At 35.1% G+C, this 24126-nt stretch overlaps 1 protein-coding gene across 3 annotated transcripts in view; it reads right to left on the bottom strand.

Moving 5' to 3' along the window:
- Positions 1-24126, bottom strand: part of SREK1 (splicing regulatory glutamic acid and lysine rich protein 1) — a 32929-nt gene that overhangs the window by 4811 nt on the left and 3992 nt on the right. For 2 of the 3 annotated variants that reach the window (XM_012577674.5, XM_041711390.2), the window contains exons 2-9: positions 22444-22577; positions 14659-14774; positions 13197-13361; positions 12016-12194; positions 11310-11440; positions 9742-9856; positions 6959-7078; positions 4275-4796 (exon numbers count right to left, since the gene is read on the bottom strand). In XM_012577674.5, the coding sequence (XP_012433128.2) occupies positions 4275-4796; positions 6959-7078; positions 9742-9856; positions 11310-11440; positions 12016-12194; positions 13197-13361; positions 14659-14774; positions 22444-22577 (1482 nt within the window). Of the gene's footprint in view, positions 1-4274; positions 4797-6958; positions 7079-9741; positions 9857-11309; positions 11441-12015; positions 12195-13196; positions 13362-14658; positions 14775-15060; positions 15185-22443; positions 22578-24126 lie in introns of those variants that run through there. The other variant, XM_030257613.4, reaches the window with a different exon arrangement.

Below are 24126 nucleotides of genomic sequence, written 5' to 3'. Positions count from 1 at the left end.
GAAGCCATCTATCAAAATAAGATTACTTTTTCCCTATCAACCCTCTGTAAAGCAGGAAAAGCTTACTGGAAGAACAATTGAAGAAAAAGAGGGATGTTTAAAACTTACTTCTAGATACAGCACAAAAGCTACATTTATTTTTATACAAAACAGCTTTTGCAATTTGTGACTGTTTAAATCTTCAATATTTAGAAAAGTCAAGAAATCACTTATTAGGTAAGTAACAAAAGGACACTTACGTTGTAGGCAGTATCATTATATGGATTCATACTCTGACCTATCAGAGTACCAATGCGTAGTGATAACTCCATATACCATCTACTCTGACTGTCCTGATAATTTTCTTTCTAGTAACTAGAACAGCGCTGTGTTTTGGATTCATTATGAGAATGATGTTGATAATACACTGATGTTTTAGTTGTTACTTATCCTACAATAAAGGACATTTTGTTTCCCATGCTCTGCCAGCAAGCAGGTACACAAGACACTGTGAGGGAGCATGACCAAGAGAAATGACTCAGCCAAAAGTCAGTAAGAGGTGAATGACTGTGTAGTGCATAATTTTCTCTTGGGCTTAATCCCTCTCTGTCCTTTCCACTACAATTATTACTGTTACTATAATTATTTAATTTTGTTTCAATTACTAATGTGTTCTTTCTTGAACTCTCAAAACAGAGCCTGGCAGAGCATGACAAGGATGAACAAGGAAGGGACTGGTGAGGAAACAAAAAAAGTCAAAAAAGAACTGTCATGGTTTAACCTCAGATGACAACTAAATCCTGAGTGGCATTTGCTTATTCTCAGCCATATTTTGCCCCCTTTGCCTAACAACTTCCATAGTCCCACCCCACCAGGGGAGGAGAATAAGCAGGAAAACAAGGAAAACTCCAGCAATGTACTAGTTGCTAGTAAGAAATTTAATGCTGTTTCAGTCAAAACCAATACAGTGGCAGTGACCTCCTGAAGCTGCACAGGGCAAGATTTCTAAAGTATTTCGTTCAGCAAGCTTTGATTTATCTTTGATAAACTAAAAATACAAAATAGCCCCAAATTCGTGTAGTAAATATCAGCCACTAATCAGCTGTTCACTAGTTAACATACATTTTGAACACCTCCACATTGACCATCACCTTTATTTAATTAAGGATATTGGAAATTGATTATTCTCTCTCAGTGCTGTCACTTCAGCTACACTGAATACATTCTCACTTAATTCTGCTTTCCAGTATATGTACCTGCAAATCAAGTGCTTCAGCAATTGTGTTAAAACTAAAGACTGCTTATTAATTTCAGTTTCTGCTTTTCTTATTTCAAGCTGAAGGAAATATAACTACATCTCACTGCATCTCTTCTCATCTCTATTACATTTGTACATTAGATTTTTGTGCTCCCATTTCATTAAATGTCTAACACAATATTAACAGCAAAATTTAAGAAAAACAAGTTCTGAATACTTTGATAGTGATGTCTCTTAATTATACACAGAAATAACATTCTGTAGGCCATCTGGTGTGATTGGCTCTGCTAGCCTGTAAGATAGCTCCTTTTCCAACTGATTTCACTTCCCCATGTCTGTCTCTTTCTTCAGCTAGGAATCACAAATAATCACCTTATTTCCAGTACCTGTGAGCAAAGCAAGTCAGCAAAGCAAGGTTAACTGACATCTAGTTCTTAGAAGGTCCTGTATGTCCTATTCCACCTTCTCCTCTTCTCCAAAAAGATGACTATTTGCCCAATATTTTATGTTTACACTTATACTTCACATTTTACATGATCACCAGTCAACTACTGTACTGAAATTCAGGCCATTTAAATACCTATCTGTTGAACAAACCTCACCGGAAAGGTCTGCAACCATTTCAGCTATGCACTGTCCATCACTAAAGAAAGACCCCTAATGTATAGAATTACTTTTCAGAGACCAATGATGTTACTGAGGTTGGAAGAACCCTCTGAAGATCACTTAGTCCAACCTATCCCTTCCCCACCTTACAAGAGGGTCAATTAGAGTACGTTATTCAGGGCCATATCCAGTCAGATTTTTGGCTGGAAGAGACAATCCCTTGAGGTAACTGTTTCCAGTCTGCCAAGCAAAACCACAATTTTGACACTAGGGAAAAAAACCCTTTATTTACCAGAGGTCAATATGTGCCTGTCGCCTCTTAGTTGTCACAGGCCTCCACTGGCTCTGTCTTCTTCGTGCTCTTATCAGATATTCATACATATTGATAAGATGCACCTCAGCCTTCTCTTTTCCAGGCTAAACAATCCCAGATTCCTCAGTATTCCCTCGCATGAAGGAAGCTCCAAGTCCTTTATCAGCTTCACGGTCCTCCACTGGACCCACTCCAGTACATCTACATGCCTCTAGTAATGCGAAGCCCAGAACAGGATTCTAAATGTGTCCTCACCAGAAGAGGGAAAGAATTACCCTTCTTGACCTACTCACAACATTGCTGGCTTCCTTGGCTGCAAGGACCTGGAAGCCAGCAAGTCCCCATGCTATACTGGTGCAATGGCATTATTCCTGCCCAGGTATAGGACTTGTCCTTTCTCTTTGTTCAAGTCCATGAGATGACTATCAGTTCATTTCTCCCATCTGCTAAGGTTTCTCTAATGGCAGATCACTCTCCTCCCACAGCTGTTTTTGCAAAGCTATGGAGGATTCACTCTGTCTCACTGTCTGAGACCCTGATAATAACATTCACCAGTATCGGCCTCTGCACTGATGCTCTAAGGATAGTTATATCTGGAAAAAAAAATGGAAATCCATAATAAAAAGTCTATTTTCTTATCTTCCAGCTTCAAAAGAACACTACCCGTGTTTAACAATATCTGTATTATACTGAAGTATCCTTTGGACTTTGACCGCACTAGAAGAAATGCACTAATTTTCACAATAATTCCTTGCTCGAGTACATGACATTGGAGCCTTCCTACAGCACTTTCTTAACTAGTAAGATTCATAAGGGGGGACAAAATTATTGCAAACTAAAGTATGAATTTTTGCTAACACCCATTTAACTACACTTGCGGTTTGACACTAGGAGCCTGGTTTTCCACCAAGGTTCCTATATAAGATACATATTGTGAAACCCTTACATTTTTTAATGCACTTATACAACTCAAAACTCTGAGGCCTGAGGACTGAAAAATAATGGTTTCAAAGATGACAGAAGTATCTCTACGTGGGTTTTCCAGTCATTTAAATAGGAAGCTGCATACGCTTAACGAAGAAACAATATTTTGCCCATAAACCTCATAACACCGACACAACGTTCAGAAACTGTTACACCCTTTTTTGCCTTCTATGAACCCTGAACTGATGAATTTTGAGGACTAGAGAAGTTCTGCTTTTGTCTCGTGAAACTATTACAATAGGTAGAACTTCTCCAATTCGTTCAGCATTTCATTATCTCGAGATTACGATATAATTAAATCTGATACAATACTACTGAACTCCCTAATTCCTGATGTAACAGAAAGGACCTTATCCACCAATGCTTCTAAACTTAACTTAGATGCAATGCTTTTAGAATATGCCTGAGCTTGCTTACAGAGATTGTTTATCATCTCACAGCCTCTTTCTGCTGTAACGAATTCATTTAGACTTCCTGCCAGTTAAGTCTCCCTCAGAGCCAAAACCAACAGCCTTATTAACTTTGTCTTCCTGCTTACTGTCAGCAGTGTTTAGGAATGTTACTTTTAATTTACACCTGGCCATCAGATAAACAGTATATCTGTCTCTTCCAACTGAGATACATTTACCTCATGAAAGGCTAGGCAGCCAACCTGTATGCTTGCTTCCTGCAGTTCTGTCATCCAGCCAAAGAGAAGCAAGTATTAGGAAACAACTGTTTGCAAGATCTATACACCAAAATGCTGCAGTATGTAAGCAATGAAAGAACTATGTAACAGTGACTCAAACTTTGATCAGGGCAAAGATAATATGTGTGATGTTGATCAGAACTTCTGGCTGTCTGTAACATATAGAACTGGCACAAGAATCATCTCATTACTATCCTCAAGGTTTATACAACATGCTTATGCGAAAGTCAAGCACCAGCAGCCCAACAAGAAACTGCTATATGAGGCACCATATAGAGCTTTTTATAATAGATGTTACTTTAAGGAAAAATCTACAAAGCAGAAATAATACAATTTTATTTAGTAAGAGCTATGGTGACATCAATACATAAAAATTAGAATGGCGCCTTACTGATCTGATAAGTCAAAACAGAAAAAAAAAAAAGCATGAAAAATTCTAAACAAACCTGCTCGAGCTACGAGATCTTCTTGAAGAGCTATAGCTTCTTGGGGGTGTTCGGGATCTCTTATCTTTCTTCTTTTTATCATCTCTCTCTTTTTCTCGCTCCTTCTCCCTATCCCCATCTTTTTCCTTTTCTTTATCTCTGTCCTTTTCTTTCTCCCCTCCTTTGTCCTTATCTCCCTCCTTGTCTTTAATCTTCTCTCTATCCTTCTCTCCTTCTTTCTCAGTATCTTCTTTTTCTTTGTTCTGATCTACCTCTTCCTTGTCTTTTTCCTTATCTTTATCTTTTTCCTTTTCCTTCTCCCTATCTTTATCCTTGTCCCTGTCTTTGTCTCGGGCTCTCTCTCTGTCTTTGCTTCGCTCTTTATCTCTCTCCTTGTCCTTCTCCCTATTTCTCTCTTTATCTCGCTCTCTTTCCCTGTCTTTGCCTCGATCTCTATCCTTCTCTTTGTCTCGGTCTCTGTCTTTCTCTTTTTCTTTGGCCTTTTCTTTTTCCTTGATCTTTTCTTTGTCTCTTTTCTTGTCCCTGTGAAAAGCCAAACACAAACCCATTAATTCACCCTTGAACTTTCCAATTAAAATTACAACTAACTTTTTCATATACATCAAGATAATCCATCTCTGTTGAAAAATAGTAATTCTTCAATATTTTAATTTTTCACTCCTGTTCACAATAAGAGAAAGCTACACATAGTTAGGAAATAAACAGCTATATACAGCTAGTAAAAATTTGGAAACCCAGCTGGAGAAGGGGAGACCAAAACCAAATCAAACCACTATCTTCCAAGTAACACTACTATGTTTGGAGAGAAACTGTTTTTTCACCTAACAGTTATATAATTATACATACATACATTTTCTATATTTTGTCAGGAGTGAGACAAACTCTATAATCAGTAAATCCACTCTTTACTAAAAATGTATCCACATAAAATGACCTTCAGATTAATCACCGCCAAAGGAATAATGACAGCTGACTGACAGAAGTCTTTATATTCTACAGTTTCCTCTCACACAAACATCCTTGAACTGTTTGGCAGTCCAACACCTAATACATAGAAATAAAACATGGATAAAATGTCACTGGATTCCCTTAAAAGGCAAATATAAGATCAAAACTTAATCAAAACAATTCAACCATCCATAATGTCACTAGGAATTTGAGAATTACGGAAAAATGCTAATGCAGTAAAAACAGAAGAAAGGAAAATAGATTCTTTGGGACATGAATTATGATACATGTTTGTAAAAAGAACAGTGAGGAAAATTCCATCTGATGTTCAAGTTATCAAGTCAAACAAAAACTAATTAGGTAACAACTTTGGTTGGAAGATTATATTTTAGTATAGGACTATTTGAAAATGCAAGACTCCATCTCTTCCCTCTAGTACAGAGACACATAATGAAAGAACAATCGTTCAGAGAAACAGGAGAAAGAGTAGAGGAAAAATTGATTAGCAGGCCTTATTGTGTCAAGAAGAACCAGACTGACTGAAGTTACTTGGTATTGGTATGAAAGGTCCTAAGCACTCAAACTTTCCTCAAACTGTGTCTGGCTGTATCTCCTTCCCAACTGCAAATAAACAGCAGATTCTTGTATGCTCTGCAGCCTGACAACTTTGATTCCCATCAGGTTCTGTCAAGAACTTATGAGAAGTCTCAAATGGAATATAACATTATAAAGATGAAACAGTGTACAGTCCCCACAATACCAGTCTTACAGCTTCCCAATAAATGTCTTCTAGTTAATTTATCAGAGATTTCATTGGGCTTTCCCCTTCCAGTGTCTCAAGAAGCTCCAGAAACAGAAACAATCAACAGCACCCACCAATAAAACCGAGCCAGCTATACAGCCTAGTTTTGTTTCCACATAGGTCCACAGATCTGCAGCTCTCTTTCCCACAGAACTTATAGAACAAGAGGCAGCTGCACAACCTAAGTACAGATCTCCCTTCAAACAAATCAGGGGAATTACAGAAATTAAACTAAGAACATACCAAGACTTCTATTCATGAAGCTATTTTCACAGCCACTTTTGGTTTGAGCTTATTCACTACTTCATCCCTAAAAAAATTATCCTAGGATCTTGTTAAAATGTCACTGTTTAGTAATTAGATGATTAGACATAAAAACTAATAAACTAGATAAAATACATACATACTACATCCTGAGACAAATATATGCCATACAACCGACACATGCATTTGCTCCTGACGAGAAAAGTCAAAGATGAAAATAAACAGTTATGCACAAGAACTTTATACATGTTCTCACAATACAGGATCAATGTCAGTCTGAATTCAATCTTCTCAGCAGACATACATCAAACAAGCACTATCCATTTTTTAGTGGGTTCACAAGTACTCAGGATATTCCTTAACTATTGGTTGTAGTCTGATAAAGCAACTCTTTTCAGTCAGTCTCGTCTACATTTGTACTAACATCCAAGCTATCAAAGTTTAGGTGCCTCATCATGTCATGTAACCCCTGGAGGCACCCTACACGCTACAAGAAAGGTAGTTAATTCTATCCTAGCCAAAACTACTATACTCAGTATTAAAATCTACTTTGTCTTTTTGTCCCACAGATGAGATTCCACCCTTTATGATAACTTAAAAGCTTTGTTAATTTTTTTTTTCAAAAACTGTATTCTGAGCTAACAGTATCATTTTGTGGAACAGAACTCACCGAGAACGAGAGCGACTTCTTGATTTCCGTCTTTCCATAGATCTAGACCGTTTTTTCAGAGGACTTCGGGATCTGCGTCTGTCCTTGTGTCTTGAGAGAGATCTGTTGCCAGATCTACTTCTAAATGAAGAATGCCAGAAGAAAAATATTTTAATATGGAAACTTCATACAAATGATGTCAACCAATAAAATGACAGTATACATGTGTTGTGTCACTACAAAGTATTATCTGATACCTTCAAGAATGACACCTTGATAACATTCTGTCTGTAAAAGTTTTTGCAAACATAGATACTTTATGCTTCTCCATGCTCTACCTTTGAAACCATTTAAGTTATACCAGTGTTTCATAATAATCTCCATGAATCTGGAAAATAGAAGTTACTATAATTTACAACAGTTGTCAATACAAAATGACACTGCACAAAATCTGATCGGCAATTTCTAGCAGATTGTAAAATAATTAGTTCCATTTTATTTCCTTTCCAGGCTCAAGCACTTACTGAAATCTTAGTCATCAAAGAAAGAGGAGTGACTTTGGCTGCAACAATCTCTCTTTGCTCTGTTCTCCATCCTTATAATTTAAATTCAAAAAGTCAAGTTACCTTTCCAGATAAAAGGATCTGTAAGCATGGATTTCAGTTGTAATTAAAGTGTAGGTACTCTGATTTAAAAAAAAAAAAAAGTCTTATGGAGGTTTGATGAACAGCACTTAGAAGTATTTTTTCCAAAACACTCCTTAATTTCTGGAAGACCCTTTTTCCCAGGGAAACAAAAATAAAAATCTGAATTTGCATGTTAAGTTTCAAAAAACCACATCATTGGATACTTTGCTTCCCAAGGCACCACAAAGTTTAACTTACCATAGACAGAAAGATTACATATATTACTGAATAAAACCTGAAGAACCATGAAGTACAAAAAGGCTACCTTGCATAGCTCAAGGCACACTGTTGAATGATGCCTCAAGATTTTAGCTGTTATAGTTTTCATACATTTGTAATCCTGCAATTCTTGAGTGTATAACTCCATACAGAGTATTAGCTACTGTTCTCACATTTTGATCAGACAAAACAATTCCTCTCCAGGCCTGGGAATCAAGGGCACCTTACTTTCTCAGGCCCTGAGAAATGTAAGCAAAAGTGAGTAAGGGGGAGAACAAACTTGGGATAAATTACTTCATTACCTGAAACTGTAATTGGAAGATTAACCTCCTGTATGCAAAGGAACCAAACTTACAAAAGAGTGAAAACCTGTGACCCACTGTCCACTTTGGGTGTAGTCCCCGGGGGCGGGGGGGGCTTTGTCTGCCCTAAATGTATGTGGAGGCCCTTCAATAAATATAATTGCTTTTTATTATCTTAATTCTGTCTGGCCTCTGTTTTTAGGTAGCTCAAATGGCATCCTTAAAATATACCAAGAAGAGGGGAAGCCATTTTTTACCTACAGCTTTGTTCTCCTTAGCAGCAGAGAAATACAAATCCACTGCAAGTCCAATTTATTGCAACAGAATCAAAGCACAACCTCCAATAAAGTTTATGTGACAGAGACGAAAATGATGTTATATGAAACAGTAAAACAGGGAAGCAATAAGGATAGATTATTTTTATGGATGAAGCTGCCTCAACAGGTCAGACTGGCTTTTTTTCAGCATGTTCTCAAAACTGGCAGTAGCAATATTAAACAATTTAACGAAACTTACTAAAATATAATAATTGACATTTGTTTAAGGAATAGGTTTTCCACATTTAAAAAAAGAAATGCTTGTCTTCTAAAATTCCACTTGGTTTGTCCCAGTACAAGATAGTACTGAAATTACTGCATTGTTGAACAAAAACTAGTTTGTCTTTCATTTATGGCTTGAGTTACGGACATAGCAGAAAAGCAAGCAATTTTCTGTATTTAAAAATTTATTTTGTATTTAAAAGTATCCTAGTAGCCTTGTTTGAAGACATGAATGAAAGGATGCCTCAGAGCTGTTGCTGCAATATGGACAACACCCACCTTTCAAAAGTATAAGCAATCAAATAACATTCCAAATTGTGGGGGTTTGTTTATCCGTAGCCAAGTATCTTTAGATTGATTTGCCTACGTTCTCAAAATATACTCCTGACATCGAAAGAATCTGGACCATTTTGGGAAGCCTTATAATTCTAACAGAAAAAGTTCTGTGTTTTATTCAAAGAAAAAATTCTTAATCTTTCAGAATGATCTAATAATTTTCTGTTTCAGAACTGAACAAATTTAGCAAAGCAAACAAAACCTGAAAAATAAGAAACTGCCCCTGAAGTTTTCTCTGTATGCTTTTTAAAAACATAGCTTCATATTTACAGAACGAAATTAACTCAATGCTTAGAAGTTGAGGACAATACCAAAAACCAGCCAAAAAAACAGCCAACCTATCTGCTCAGGTGTTACCACTAAATTATATGCTTCATCCACAAAATGCAGGTTTCTCTTTGAAATACAGGTCACAAAATGTTATTTGGCTACATAGCCTAATGTACAAAACCACAAAATAATGCACAAAAAACCCACAGAACTTATTTTACATGACACTGAAGTGCCTTCTAGAATGTTTAGACTGAAAGTAATCCTATAAAAATTTAGGGTTTAGAGGAAAAGAGTATCTATTCAGAAGATAAGTTTCTGGTTATGCTGATCTTCTGGATGCAAGTTAGTAATCTCTATAGCAATTCTTGTCTATAACTAAAAATAACAGTAACCAGTACCTTGCAAAAAATCACAGTATGATCTTAGTCTGAAACAAAAAGCACACCTACCTGTGTTTTGAGTGTGATCTTTTCCTTCTAGATCGGGATTTTGAACTAGACCTGGATTCTGAACGAGAATGGGAACGAGATCGACCGCCTTTTCTTTCACTGCTCTTTCCAGACTCTGAGAGGAAAAAACCACTTTGCAGTGTAAGCTCAGAACATTTAAAGATCCCAGTTAACAATCTGGCACAAGTGGAATGTACCACATATATTGTAAGGGGCCTACTCTCTGCACATCTTCCTTCTTTGCAAATATCCTTCAGAAACATCCAAGAAAGTCATTGCATATACTCGTTGAGTGCAGCCATCCTGCAGCAGTACACATAAACCAGATAATTATAAACAGCTAGCTCTACTACGAATGGGATTTATGTTGCTGCCACAATGCACAAGATCATAACACGTCCTCCTTTTGCTCTATTTATTTAATATAATTACATTCTTATTTTTTTTAAAAACTTGAGAAGAACAGAATAAATTTAGAGGGCATAATTTTGAAAACAAGCATAATATATAAGTATTACTGTCTGTATTTTTAGATATTTCACACACTGTACAAATACTGAAGTTTTATTCCTCATTGTTTTGTAGGAGGAAAGGAAGAACAGAACAGGCTGAAAAGTCTGACCAAAGGCCAGAAAGTCAACAAAAACCTAAACAGTGAACTCACCACAGTTCAGAGTCTAATTGTTATTCTGCTGCTTAACAGTGAAAAAGTGCTAGAGTTATTTTACTACTAACCAAAAAACACAGCAGAAAATTATCCGCCCCGCCCCCTCCCCCCGCCAAAAATCCCTCAAGATTTCACACTACTAACCAACACAAGACAGTATCTGGGTTTGCTAGTAAGAAGAATGGCAAAAAGTTGCTGACGAAAAGAAGCAGGGCGTTTACAAAGTTGACATTTTTTTATGCTGTGGTTTTGCAATTAGTTTAAGCCAGTATAAACCACCACTAGAATGTCTGTCTAACCTCTCAACACAACATCACCTTCCTCCTTGAGCTGGCATCTCAGTGTTAACAGGGAACAGGGAAACAATCTGGATGAAAAGAAGTCCTTTACAATACGTTAAGATTTATCCCAGATTTATTCTCTGATCCCATTTGCTTTGAAGATGCATACAGCCTTTAGGCACCATGAAAAAGAACACAAATTAATCTTCTGCTTATAGATAAGGAAAGCATAATATTACTGCTTTCCGAACCATGCTAGCTAATGCTGATCATAAAACTACGGCACTACTGGGTGCTAAAGGACAACAAAAAATAGAAAGCATTTTATTTTAAATGTTTTCAAGTGCTCTTAACTTAAAAAATGCATCATTAAATATGGATTTAGTATTAAATTTGCATGTTTAAAACACTCAGTGAACATGTATCTGAAAATGTATGATGAAATAAAAAGCTTCTCCTCTGCTTAGATGTATGAACAGAATTTTAATTATTTTGGTTTTTTCCCAACAAGTACCGAATACCTCTGGATACCCTTCTCTTGTGTCTGAAAATACTGTTAGAAATGTGCACCAAGGTAAATACAGAATGTGCCTGTTCAGTAATTAACACAATATACCTACCTGGCTCAATAGCAGCAGATATAAAAGACTGGGCTTCCCTTACTCTCTTCATCACTTCTTCTAGCTCCTTGGCAGCAGCTTGTGGTGTCATTTCAGGAGGCTTCACTATTGCATTATTGGAGTGATTTATCCTAAGTTAAAGAAAAATAAAAACCTTTCATTCTTAAACATTTGAACAGGGCAAATGAAAAACAAGGAAAAGATCTCAACCTTGTATAAAATTAAAAACTTAAAAGTTTAGCAAAACACCCATCTGTTCCTAGTATCAGAAGTATTTGAAATCTTACCACTTTTAAAGAAAGGCAGCGCAGTATTCTTATGTTACAATATTTCTAGTAGAAGTCCAGGAAGTTACTTCTCTATCTCAGATCAAATCTTCACATTAACACCTAATAACTACATACACATCATACTGAAAATTTAATTAGTACTATGGACTTCAAAGATTTTTCACTATTATAGTTTACACTACCTCAAGATTAATATAAATATTAATTTTACTCAATGTTATATGTATTCTATTGAGAGAAATTTATTCCAAACTGTGAAACTGGAGTTGATAAAAATGTTTTGTTTTGTTAACAACAGGTCCACATAGTGAAAAAATTTTAGTCGCAGCATTTTACTACACATAAGTCATAAATACGTGTATAATGATACAAACAAATCTCCCATTCAACAGTAATATGGATAATTAATTTCTTACTTCAGTGGCCGGTCTCCAAACATAACTCCATTAAAGGCAAGAGCTCGAGGTACAGAATTTTGGTCTGCAAATTCCACAAAAGCAAATCGTGTTGGTTGCGTCTCATCACCTGCCATTCGCACAAATTTGACTTCTCCAACTTGCTTAAAGAATTCAAGCAGCTGATCTGCTGTTGTAGTCTAGAAAGAGTTGAAGAGCTCAGCTGAAGTAAACTATACAATGAAAACCATCATGTACTATATTGGGTATTCTAAGAGCACAGATTTTGGAATGATATCTCAGCATTATTACAAAGGTGACATGAATTTGGGAATGTTACATTTTAAGACTTAAATATGTGTATTTTTTCTTTCATTACTCTAAAGAACATTCTACAATTTTAAATAGTACAGCCACACGCCTTTAGTCCTTCACCTAGGTGAAAAAAAAAAATTTACATGGGATTTTGTATTTTTTGGGCAACTACTCTGAAGTAACTGGTATAAGAAGTTTCCTTATACCTGTTTCCAAGCTACTAATTCTACCTTTTTGATCAACTAAAACAAAAAAAATCCAAACAATATTAAAGGACTTAATTTATGCGGCTGCTAGCTTCCAGTTTGTTTTATTTTATCACAATCAATAGTACTTTTACACTCAGTAGATGTTTCAGAAGTCAAAAACCTCAAAATGTAATACTTATATTACTATCAGTCAAAAGCAAATATTTTTCAATTAATCTGATCACCTCTCAAAAAACCAAACTGCTGATTGAAAGCTATTTATGCTAATTTTGGAACTTCCAGTAGGACACATCATTCCATCTTACTGTACGTAAGCAACTACACTGTGATGTGGGGGACAGCTACCATGATCTCATTACTTCTGAGGATTGCCCATCTAACACAAGCAAGCTGTACATTTAATCAACACACAAAATTAGAAGTAGGTTTCTTTAATTGATCTACAGTGGATTGTCTGGTATTCTGACAAAGTCTGGTCTAATCTGACTGGCACATGAACCGTCAAAATTGGAAATATCACGAATAAAGAAATCTAGTTTTGTTTAAAATCGTATTTGGTTAAATTCACATTATAATTAACTAATGAAAATTCTTTTAACATGTAAGATTAGAATTCATAGATAACATTTTCACACCTTCTGTTTGTATTTCCACAACAAAGAAACAAAAATAAGCTACCTGGGAATTCAAGTTTCCAACATAGACTGTTCTCCTGATTTCATCAATTTTGGATGGATCCACATTTCCCATAATTGGTGGTTGTGGTATTTCTCCCAGTGCTGTAATGTTAGGATCCAATGCTGCTGCTGGTATAGCCCCTAAAGTACCAAGTGAAACACCAAGCTGGAAAATACAAGCACAGAATACACTTTGCAGCTAAGCACTGGTGAAAGATTTTCCACTTCTTCATACTTGTTTGCCTGGATGTATTTCTATAAACAGATCTAATTAATACAAACAATACTTTAAAGGTCACAGCACAGCAGGTTTTTTTAAAGAAGAGATATCTACCCAGAAATAAGCTTCCATAGTTAATATATTCTATGGGTTATCAGTTACCATCTTATGAAAGAGATCTGGACACGGATATGTATTAATCACAAAACATACAGGCTCAAATGCTTAGAGTCAAATAAATTCAGTAAGACTCTTTCAGACACTGCTAGTATTCTTATTTTTTTGAAACAAGTTTTTGGACTAGATGAGAAATGGCTGAGATTTTGCTCAGCAAGGAGAGAAGGGCACTTCCAGTGCTCAGGATCAGGGACAGATAAGCACCTTCTGGACAAGTGAATCACTCAAGACAAAATTAATTATAGTTGAAATGCAAAGAACATTCTAAGTTCTTCCACTCATACCTACAGAATGAGAAATGTATACAGCTCTCATGTTTGGAACTGGAAATGAAAAACTCTGCTGTGAAACGTTATAAAAAGTCACTTTAAAATCACTACAAAATTGGTCCACTGAATTCCTGGCTTGAATTTTCTCTACCCAAAAAGCAACTGTCTTTTCAATAAATGAATTTTCTAAGAAGTGTGGGGAATTCTTATCAAGCCATCAGTACCTTTTTCTATGTAACAAAGGAAAATACTACTCTATTTTAACCTTAAATTTTTCTTCAATAAACCACAGCAATTCGCTGATGTCAAGAAAGGCTTACAGAGGCAAAAGGGAATGGAGAAGAAATTGCATAACCAAGCTCCTCTACTTTTCATAGTGAAAACACTGTTAGACAGTCTAACAGTCAAAAATCTTGCCATAGAGATATCAAGGGAAAGTCTCTACTGCAGCTGTTAATGTTTTGAAGAACTGGTGTCAATGTAACCTAGGTTTTAATAAATTTTTTTGTCACTGGTTAACTACCACTGTACCACATTAATGATCCTACAAGGTGGGATGGCAATTAAAAAAAGAACAAAAACCAAAATCAGTATTTACCCACTATTTTGGAAAATAGTAATCTGGAAGAAAAACTCTGGGAATGTAGCACATGGATATCTTCTGATCAATCCTCAGGAGAGCCACCACAGCTAAACCCTCACTGCAACATCTGTTGACCAGACAGTTCTCATTCCCTGTCAACAGAAAAGGCTACAGAGGACAGAGGAAACTGGAAATTATACTGAACTTCACTTACTGTAGTCAAGGGAGTTGGTGTAGGTATAGGAAGCAACCCTGCACCAGGCATCAGACTTGTCATAGTAGGAGCAGGCGCCAACAGAGACAGGGCTTTGGCTTCATCTGGGATTTTACCTGAAGAAGCAAATGAAAGCATTACACAGAGTTGGAACACTAGCCAGATGTTACTCTTTCTATGATTTTACAATTACCTTTGCATTTAAAAATGTATAAATAACAATGAATCTATCTACCAGATCCTTACAAAGAAACAAATAATGTAAGTTTTTCCTTTTACCCTGCTCTATTAGGAAAAACAAAAGTGAGCAAAACTTCAAAGACTAGCAATCTCATTAATGGATTATTATTTTAAAAACTGAATAATGTATATAATTATTTAACACTTTGAGCTATGGGTCACCTGTACTGGAAACTTAACGTTCATGAACCAAACGATATCAAGCATGGACGCTTTCCCAGGGCGGTGTTTTCGCGGTGATCGAAAGTTGTTTTACACATGACAACCGTTCGTGTTGGCTGCATCACTAATAGCACACAGAACATCAGATACAGAAAAGAAGAACATTTTTTAAAGTTTAATCCCCAGAAATGGCAAATAACCAAATCAGTAAAAGAAAGAAAACTAAAAAAAGAAAAAAAGAAAAAAAAAAAAAAAAGAAAAAAAAAGGAAAAAAGAAAAAACCAAAGTATGTGCTGACTGAAATTTGTGCTTTTCTTTATTACTCTGGTGCTACTTACTTAGAATGTAAAAATAAATATAAAATAAAACATAAAATAATAAACTACTGAACTACTGTGACTGCATAGAATACATACTAAAAGTGAAATTTAAAGTGGAAGAAGGAAGAGTAGAAAAAACTTAGATATGTAGTCTCATATTCTAGTCACCCCAGTTCATCTGAAACTGGTAAGTTAACTCTAAATTTACTAAGACTGAAGAAAATCATAACTAATCAGGCTAAGCAAGCTCTATTTTCCCAACATAGATACTGCCTGCTATTTTAACCTGATTATAGGCTTCCTGTAATGCCAAAAGTAAGTAACAACTAATCTGAATTAAATGCTGGTTTCATTGAATGTTAGCCATGATTAGACTACTAAATGAACCCAAAAATATCTCCAAAGCCAAAAAGATTAATAGTTAAACAATTAAGATTACATTTAAATGTACATTTTAAATTTGAAATGCAAAGTGTTAAAACTGGCAGAAACATTAAACACTAAACTAAAAAACTAGTGAAAGTAGCTCTAACTACACTAGTTATCTATTATCTGTTCAAAATTACTGGCATAACTGTATATATGCTAACTAACTGAGTCCTTTGGTATTACCCCATGGATCTTAATAAAGTAAATGCTTTTATTTCAATATGGTTTTAATAGTCAAGTATTAAATAAAAAGCGTGCCAGTGGATTCCTGCCTTGATTAAAACTACACGTTTTAACTACAAAACATCTAAATCCAAAATTTGAAGATTTATATTCTTATCGAAAAGGAAAATTTGAGGTAGGTTTCAAAACACCATGCACGTTTAGCGATATGAGTTCCAACTGACACCACAGAAAACATACTAATTTAAAAAACTAAAAGAAACAAGTGCTGCAAACCTGCTCTACAGATCTGTGGGAAAGTCTGGATTACAGCTGGATATGACTGAATGACAAAACAAATCTAAAGGAAACTTAATTTATACGTAGCATGGGTGGAACAGAACAGATAAAATAACAGTACCCATTTTCTTTTCATGCTTCCTATTTACATCTATTTTATTTATGTTAAATTTTGAGACACCTTGTAACTTAACATGTAAGAAATCACTTGATTTTGCTAACTAAGAGAAAAAAAAATAGGACAATTATTAGTGCTTAGGAGTTAACTGTGCAATAATGATTTCCAGGACTTTTTAAAAAAAACATGCATGAATCTAAGCCACCATCACAATGTTCAGCACTTTTAACACATCTCATTTTGAAGTCAGGCATGCAATGAGAAGGGTAGCTGATTTGCCTGACTGCTCAAAAGTATCAGGTACTTTGCATACCCTGCCTAATATGTAGGCCTACTAACAGGCTTTTGAATATACAGTTCCAGCAGATGTGCATGCAAATTAGGCATAGAATTATGTACCAGTTCTTCTGAAAATAAAAGTATTAACATTTTTTCAAATGAATAATGAACCAGAACTTATCCTGAAACAATCACCATCTTGCAATTAAACAGCTACTCATGCAGGTTTATATGGCTCAAGAGACATGGCACAATTAAATCCAATGGTAGAAATGGCTCTGATAGTGGTGTGCCTGCATGCCAAGTTCCTTAGTCAGTACTGTACATAAGTATATGCCTAATTTAAGTATGCACTTACATACAGACAATTCAATAGACACTTAACCAGGTAAACTTATAAAATGCTTAGGCATTTAGCCCTTTTAAACAGGTGCTCAATTAGGCACATATAACTAAGATAGACAATGAAGTGACTTCAGCAGAAGCCTAAACTTTAAGTATATGGATCATAGCACTGAAATAACTGAAATCATTAACTTGCTGAATCATTGTTCAAGAAATCCACTGAACATTTAATGTTATAGCAGCTCACAGAATGAATAGCATGCATATGTAAATTGTAAAGTTTGCAGCATCATTTCCAGAATATTTTGGTATTTCAACAATGTAAAGTTCTATTTTAAATACAAAAATCAAGTAGATTAGTTCCACACCACAAAGAAAGATTCATTTATTTTGTTTTCAAGAATGACAAAGGTCTATTTCTACAGACAGAATCCTAAAAATTTGCCTGTATATTCAACGACACTGTCTCTTCAGGGTAACTTTTCCAATTTTTACGTCCAGGTCAAGTTTTTAAAAAATTCTACAGAACACTGTTGTGGAGCAAAAAAAAAAAAAAAAAAAAAAAAAAAATCTGCAGTATCTTGAACATCTACCTTTATAGTCTTTAAATAGTTTTGAAAAACAAATTAATGTGAGTTCAAGTAACTTAATGAGTAAAAAGCTTTAAATTTTGTAATTTTACCTCTGTGATTGTATTTGTAAAGGAAATACAAGCCCACTGAATACATCAGAACATGTAGGTTATGACACAACAGTTCAGGACAATATATTTTAAAAATAATACTTTCATTTTTAAACATGGTATTTAAAATCTGAGTAAGAACGAGGTGAAGATATTTATTTTCTAATGACGGAGCAGTCAAAATAATGATGCCATATCTATACCACATCCTTAGACAGATTTCTTAGAAGCTCTTCTGCTTAGTAAATTACAGGTTCTGTGATCATTTATTGATTCTCCCCTTTGCAAGAATCTGGAAGCAAACGTACATTGTCACAGCATTGCTTAAAGGCACAGTTGTGATTGCTACTTTTTTTGTACCATTAGTCCAAAGAGCCCTAGACAACCTAGTCCATATAGAATCCATTCTGCTGAAGGCTGAACAGAATCATCTGTATCAAACAAGTACTAATTACAGTATTTTTATTCCTCAAGCACTCAAATTAATTTCCAACTCTTTGTAGTGAACCTACAGTCAACCCCCACATCCCAAAGTGCTTCTGCAAAGAATTTACCTGTTTTAAAAACACTGAAGAGTTCACAGTCTAATTTAAACATCTAAAAAATCATTATTTTCCTGCTACTTTACATCAACAGAACACGTATGCTTAGAAATAATTATATTAGATCCAACTCATGAATCTTAGTGCATTTAGCAGAAGCAAATGAAGAGATTACAGCTACCAGCAATTACAACTGTCATGACCAAATCCAACAAAGATCACAAATCACAGCTCTTCCCAGCTGCAGTGCAGAGTCTGGTGAAAGGAGTGAAAACATGAGATCCCAGTGCAGCTGGCTGGGAAGAGCAGTGCCTAAGGACTAGACGCACCACCTTGTCCACCACTTCTGTTTCAGGGCTTCTGTTTCACCAGAAGAACATCATTTAGAGATCAATCACTCCAGCATGAACTGCCAGGGCTTCTGAGACTCTGAGATGACTGGAAAAACCCTTTTTTTTCTGACTTTAGTGGTTTTCTTAAACATCTTCCTGAAATAATCACCACTAGAGAATGTCAAAGTGCAACACACACAGGCACACACAAAGAAAACTGATTCAATCTTCCCACAAGTAACAGTGTTAAAAGACAATGTGTCTCACATAACACACTCCAACCAAAACTTCAGGCTGCATTTGTACTTATGAGTGGTAAATAGTTTTTTCTTAAAGTTACAGAAAAAAAAGATGAAATCTTACTACCACTGACCTCACTGGAGCAAGGTTTCACCAGAAGTAAACAAGTATTTCATGACATTTGAAATTCATTAAAAAATGAATTTCAGAAATAATTATTTTAAACTCATCATGTTAGACATAAATAGTAAGCCTTTTTTTAAACAGCTGGTGCAACCTAAAATGGAACACTCTGCTGAGGGAAAGTAGCAGAGAAATATTATGACTTTACTTTCTAAAGTTGCTTTCTCCAGAAGTAAGAGTTTTACCTGTCCTTTTCCAAGATAAACTCATAAAGCACAACATATGGAATAATATATCTCAAAACTATTCTTTGTCTTCTGACACAATGTACTCATCTGCTGAATTTAGATACTTAAACAAATTCCAAATCAAATTTATTCTTAATTCAGAGCACTAAAAAGGAATCATATTCTAAATTCTCCATATATCATCCACCATTCATAAGCAGCTTCAGGTCAACTTCAAAATCAAACACTGTGAATCCTTTACAAACATCATTTTACAGAACTGAAGTACCAGTTCACAAGTACAAGGGAAAGAGATTTAACAGAACAAAACAAAAAAGGGACAAAATAAAATAAAAATAAAAGAAATGAAGGAAAGAAAGCAAAATAAAATAAAAACAGAGACAGGGCGTCCATCTTCAGCAGGTCAGACTTCGATCTCATTTCCCCCATGAAGGTTTCACTTGGCGGCAGGTTTAGTGGCATGGCAAACAATGCCTAACTCAGGCAAGTGTAACAGGTCTGCCTTGGCCAGTCTAGTCATCTAATAATGCACAAATATCACACAGAAAAAACATACAAAACCAAATTAATAGTCAAAATCCATCTACCAGATAATGTGGACATAAAATTTAGAAAGATTAGGGTGGCATCTTTGTTTAGCTTTCAACCTTAGCATTTTCAAAACATATTTAAAGAAAAACCTACCAATACACACACACACACAAAAAGTTGTATTTTCACAGCTTAATAAACTTACTTCATTTACAATTATATTTTTGTTAAATTGTTTATCAATTGTCACATACTTTACATTCATTTCATTCTGTAGTGATTTCCTCCTTTATTTACCACTCTTTAAATACACTCCAAATTTCAGATTTTTTTTCTATTTTTTTGAACCAGGTTTTTAGATTTCCATTTTACCTCTCCTCTATGTTTAACTTCACACATTAAATGTTTTATTACTGGCAATGTTGGTCAATGGTGTAATTTTACCTCCTGGTAGGATAAAAAGCCATAACTACTTTTAAAACCCATGATCCACTTCACTGACTCCATTAACAGTGCATGATATGATACATAGTGAAAAAACCCTTATACTATGGTCTCCAAAGCCATACTTGTTCCACACAATAAATTCATCAGAAAGTTAAATTTGTATAATTTCACATCTTTTTATAAATGAGTGATTTTGATACAAAGTTACAGAGAAGAGCATTCTGACATCAAAAAAAGCAACCTCAAAACTCCATCACTTGTTCACCTAATTATGCATACATTTCTGTGGAGTCCAGAATGTATCTAAACAGTGACCATGTTTTCTCAGAAATGCCCAATGAGCCAGTTATGAATAGAGCTGGAACAAGATTTGCCAGAATTTTGACTTACTCTCCTTTCTTTCACTGTCTACCACAAAAGACACAGGAAAATGTAGCTTTACCTGCCTGTTGCCATATCATGTCAGGCAGTAATCTCATCACAAGTAAAATACCAGGAATGTTGTTCTCTCATTAGGCAGCCATCTTCCCTCTCTGGCAGTACTGAACCACTGTAAGATCTTATTAACTAAATATAAAACTAAGATTCTGAACAATCTTTTGTCTATTTATTTAGGGGCAATTCTTCAACTGGAGACTCTGGTCCCCTTAGCCTCTACACAGTTTCCAGTCCATATAGCAATATTCTCGTTGTGGTTTAAGAACAAGTTAAAAACATGAAAACAAAGAGCCCCCAAAACAAGATACAAAAGGAACTAGAAACCTAGGCTTTACAAATATAAATATATGTGCTGTATGACCTGCCAAAGAAAGCTACAAGAATAGGCAGTATACTGTAGGTCAGTATGGCCTTTAGTGAAAGTATTTTCATAGTTTGTGAAATTTTGGAGACTCGTCAGTTTGTTAAGAACGTCCCAGGTGAGGATTATAGCAGCACTCATCTCACACTATCTAGATCATGATGCAGCAAACATGCCAAAATGTGGTACTCTGGGACCTTGTTAACAACCTGCAAGAAGTCAATAGTATTTTTTTGAACCAAAACCTGACTCTTGCAGTTAGAGATGTTAATAAGAGGTATTTCTTGATCTGCTACAGTTTACAGTTCAATCTACATTTTGTTGTTCATGGCAAAATAGCAACTAAGTTGAAAGTAAAGTCAGGTTCACTCTATCAGGTGGAATTATTCCATTCTGAAGAGGCAAAAGGTCCAGTACCAGTCAGAGGCTAAATTCCACAGTGATCCTAATGAAGTCAATGGGGCTCTGCCTAAATCCATTGATATGCCTGCCACAAGACTGTTCTTCATGTAATTGTATTCAAATCTAGGACGTTTCTATAAAAAACACAAACTGTCTTGTACTCAACACATTTGTAAAAGCATGGCCTCAGAGCTAGGGAAGGAACATCTCTTAATGTAGTATTCATCAACTATTTTATCTCAAAAGAGTTTTAATGTAATTACATTACATTAGTAGTGTTTTTAAGAACACTTAATATAATTACATTACTAATGTTTTTAAGAACATTTTATGGGAGCATTCTGGACAGATCACTGCATATTTAAACAGATATCCAAAATAAAAAAGGAGTACCAGTATACATAATAGAAGTTTTTTATGGCACATGGGAGTAGTATTTTCAACAGTAACAAGAAGGAAAGATGTTTGTTTAAAAATTAAACTAGCACATAAGCATTTATATTCTAACAGTATTTTGAATGCTAAGTATTTTGAATTAGATGACCTCTAAAATGGCCAAATGAGTATATCACGTCTGTAAGACAAAACTAGGGTATGCACTCTAAAAATGCAGAAATAATCAGTATATTTTGAAAAGCACAAATCAGCAAAAAAATCTCTACAGCAAAGTTGATACATTAAAATTCAAACTGCAATGTTAAGTGTCAGGAAATTGCCTGATCTTCTCAGAGCTCCATTGACTTCAGTGAGAACTCTGTGTGCAAATACACTTGCCTACAGAAACCATAGTGAAAGGAATTATTTTCCTTTCTTTTCCTTCAAAATACGTAATAACTATCATAACTTAACCATAAGTTATCATAACTTAAACCAACTATCTTTTTGCTAATGTTGAATTTCCATTTAATATATATAACTGGGGCTTTTTTCATTCAATTTTCAATTTTGTTTCAAGGCCTTTTTTTTCTAAAAAGCAATAAAATAAAATAACACAACAACAGAGCATCACCTTACATAGAAAGCTTAAAACAATTAACAAACACAACAAAGACTAACATTACAGGAGAATGTCTAAAATACCAACCTTCGGCGCAGGGCACAACTATCAAAGCTCTGTCAATAAAAACCGTGTTAGTTAGATGCTGGGCCACACCAACACTCGATGCTTCACGAAACTTAATATAACATACTTTGGAGGAAAACGCAAGAGGTGCGTTGCTGCAAGATAAAAGGAAAAAATAACAATTAGTCTTAATTGTATGCATGTATTTTTAACTATTACTAATAGGGGAAAAGAAATTTTTCCTAGAAAAGGAAGCCTAAAGTATAGAAATCTAACTTGCCACTTGCTGCATCAGCAAGAAAAGAATGGAGCAACTTTTTAATGAAAACTTACATAAGCGAAAGTCACTAATTAACAAGACTAATTTTCTTCTATTATCTGGCTACACACTGAATAGTACGTTTCAAATTACTATTTTAAGGAGCATATTTACTTGACAATTACAATTGCCAAGTAAATATTTTATAGTTTCTCTTTTTTTTTCTGAAAATAATCTTTGTTTAGGAAAAACAAACAACAAACCCTGCCATTTTTTGGTGGGTCCTTCAGATATTAGCCTGTAAAAATCAATATTCTTTCTCCAGCTTTCACAAAAGTAGTTATCTTTCACAAAGATAAAAACAGTTCTTGAGAGGGCTTTCAAATACTGGGTCTTAGCTGACTAATGTAACAAAAACCATTTGCCTAAACTCAGCACAATGTAGCATGGAGTAACATTGGAGGAAGTAGGAGCAACTCACCTACAAAAGGGAAAGAATTTGTAATTCACTTTTCTATTACACTGTATGCCAAGAGAGGACATTGCAATCTTGATAAACACCACTTAAGTTTGCTTTAAAAATGGATTCCATAGTCACGGTTTGTATTTCTTATATTAGCAGCTTATTTCTTCCATGAAGGAAGTACAGGTAAATATTCAAAGAGAGAATACAGTATTGCTGGAATATCAGCAATCTTTATTTGAAATAATGGAAAAAATGTTGCATACACTTTTCACCCTGGTCCTATCTCAATCAAAACAAAAACACTTGTCAAATTTGTGGAAGCACAAGCAGCAGTTCAAGTTTAAAACAAACCATCCTGGAGTCCCCTCATATTCCAAGGACGTATTTATCTCCGTTATTCTATGAAATTCTATTAGATTACAGGATTTAAATAAAAATCAAAAGTTTCAGACATGTGATCTCATCATATTAATTATAAAAATAAACCAAAATGTAAGCCTGAGGCAGGCAAACTAGTATGTTTCTTGCTACCAGGACAGTAGCAAAAATGTATAATATCTAGAGATGGCCAAATTCAGAATGGCACTCAGAAACATCTATGATGGAAAATTCTGTAGGAAAAGACAACACTGTGGAGGAAAAACTAAACAGGGAGTGGGAGACACGTAAACATGAAAGTCAATGTCATACAATTTAGAGAAAGATTACAAGATGACTACATTACTTCTGTCCACTTTTATGTATTTGTGATGGGTAATGCTTTTAGCATTTCAAGTTTCCACATTCAGGAAGGAAATAACTGCATAAAACAGCTTCTGAGCCAGCTGTAAGGTCTCAGTTGAGACCAGTTTCCAGCATCAGAGGTGACAGCCAACTGTGGCTTTTTCAGTACTCGAGATACTTCGTTCACCACAAAGACTTCTATGGCAACAAGTAGTTTTTTTATTTGGTTTGGCTTGGTTTGGTGGGGGAGAGCACT

The sequence above is a fragment of the Taeniopygia guttata genome, chromosome Z, assembly GCF_048771995.1.
Source record: "Taeniopygia guttata chromosome Z, bTaeGut7.mat, whole genome shotgun sequence".
Classification (NCBI taxonomy): Eukaryota; Metazoa; Chordata; class Aves; order Passeriformes; family Estrildidae; genus Taeniopygia; species Taeniopygia guttata.
This window is presented reverse-complemented; position numbering and strand designations above follow the sequence as displayed.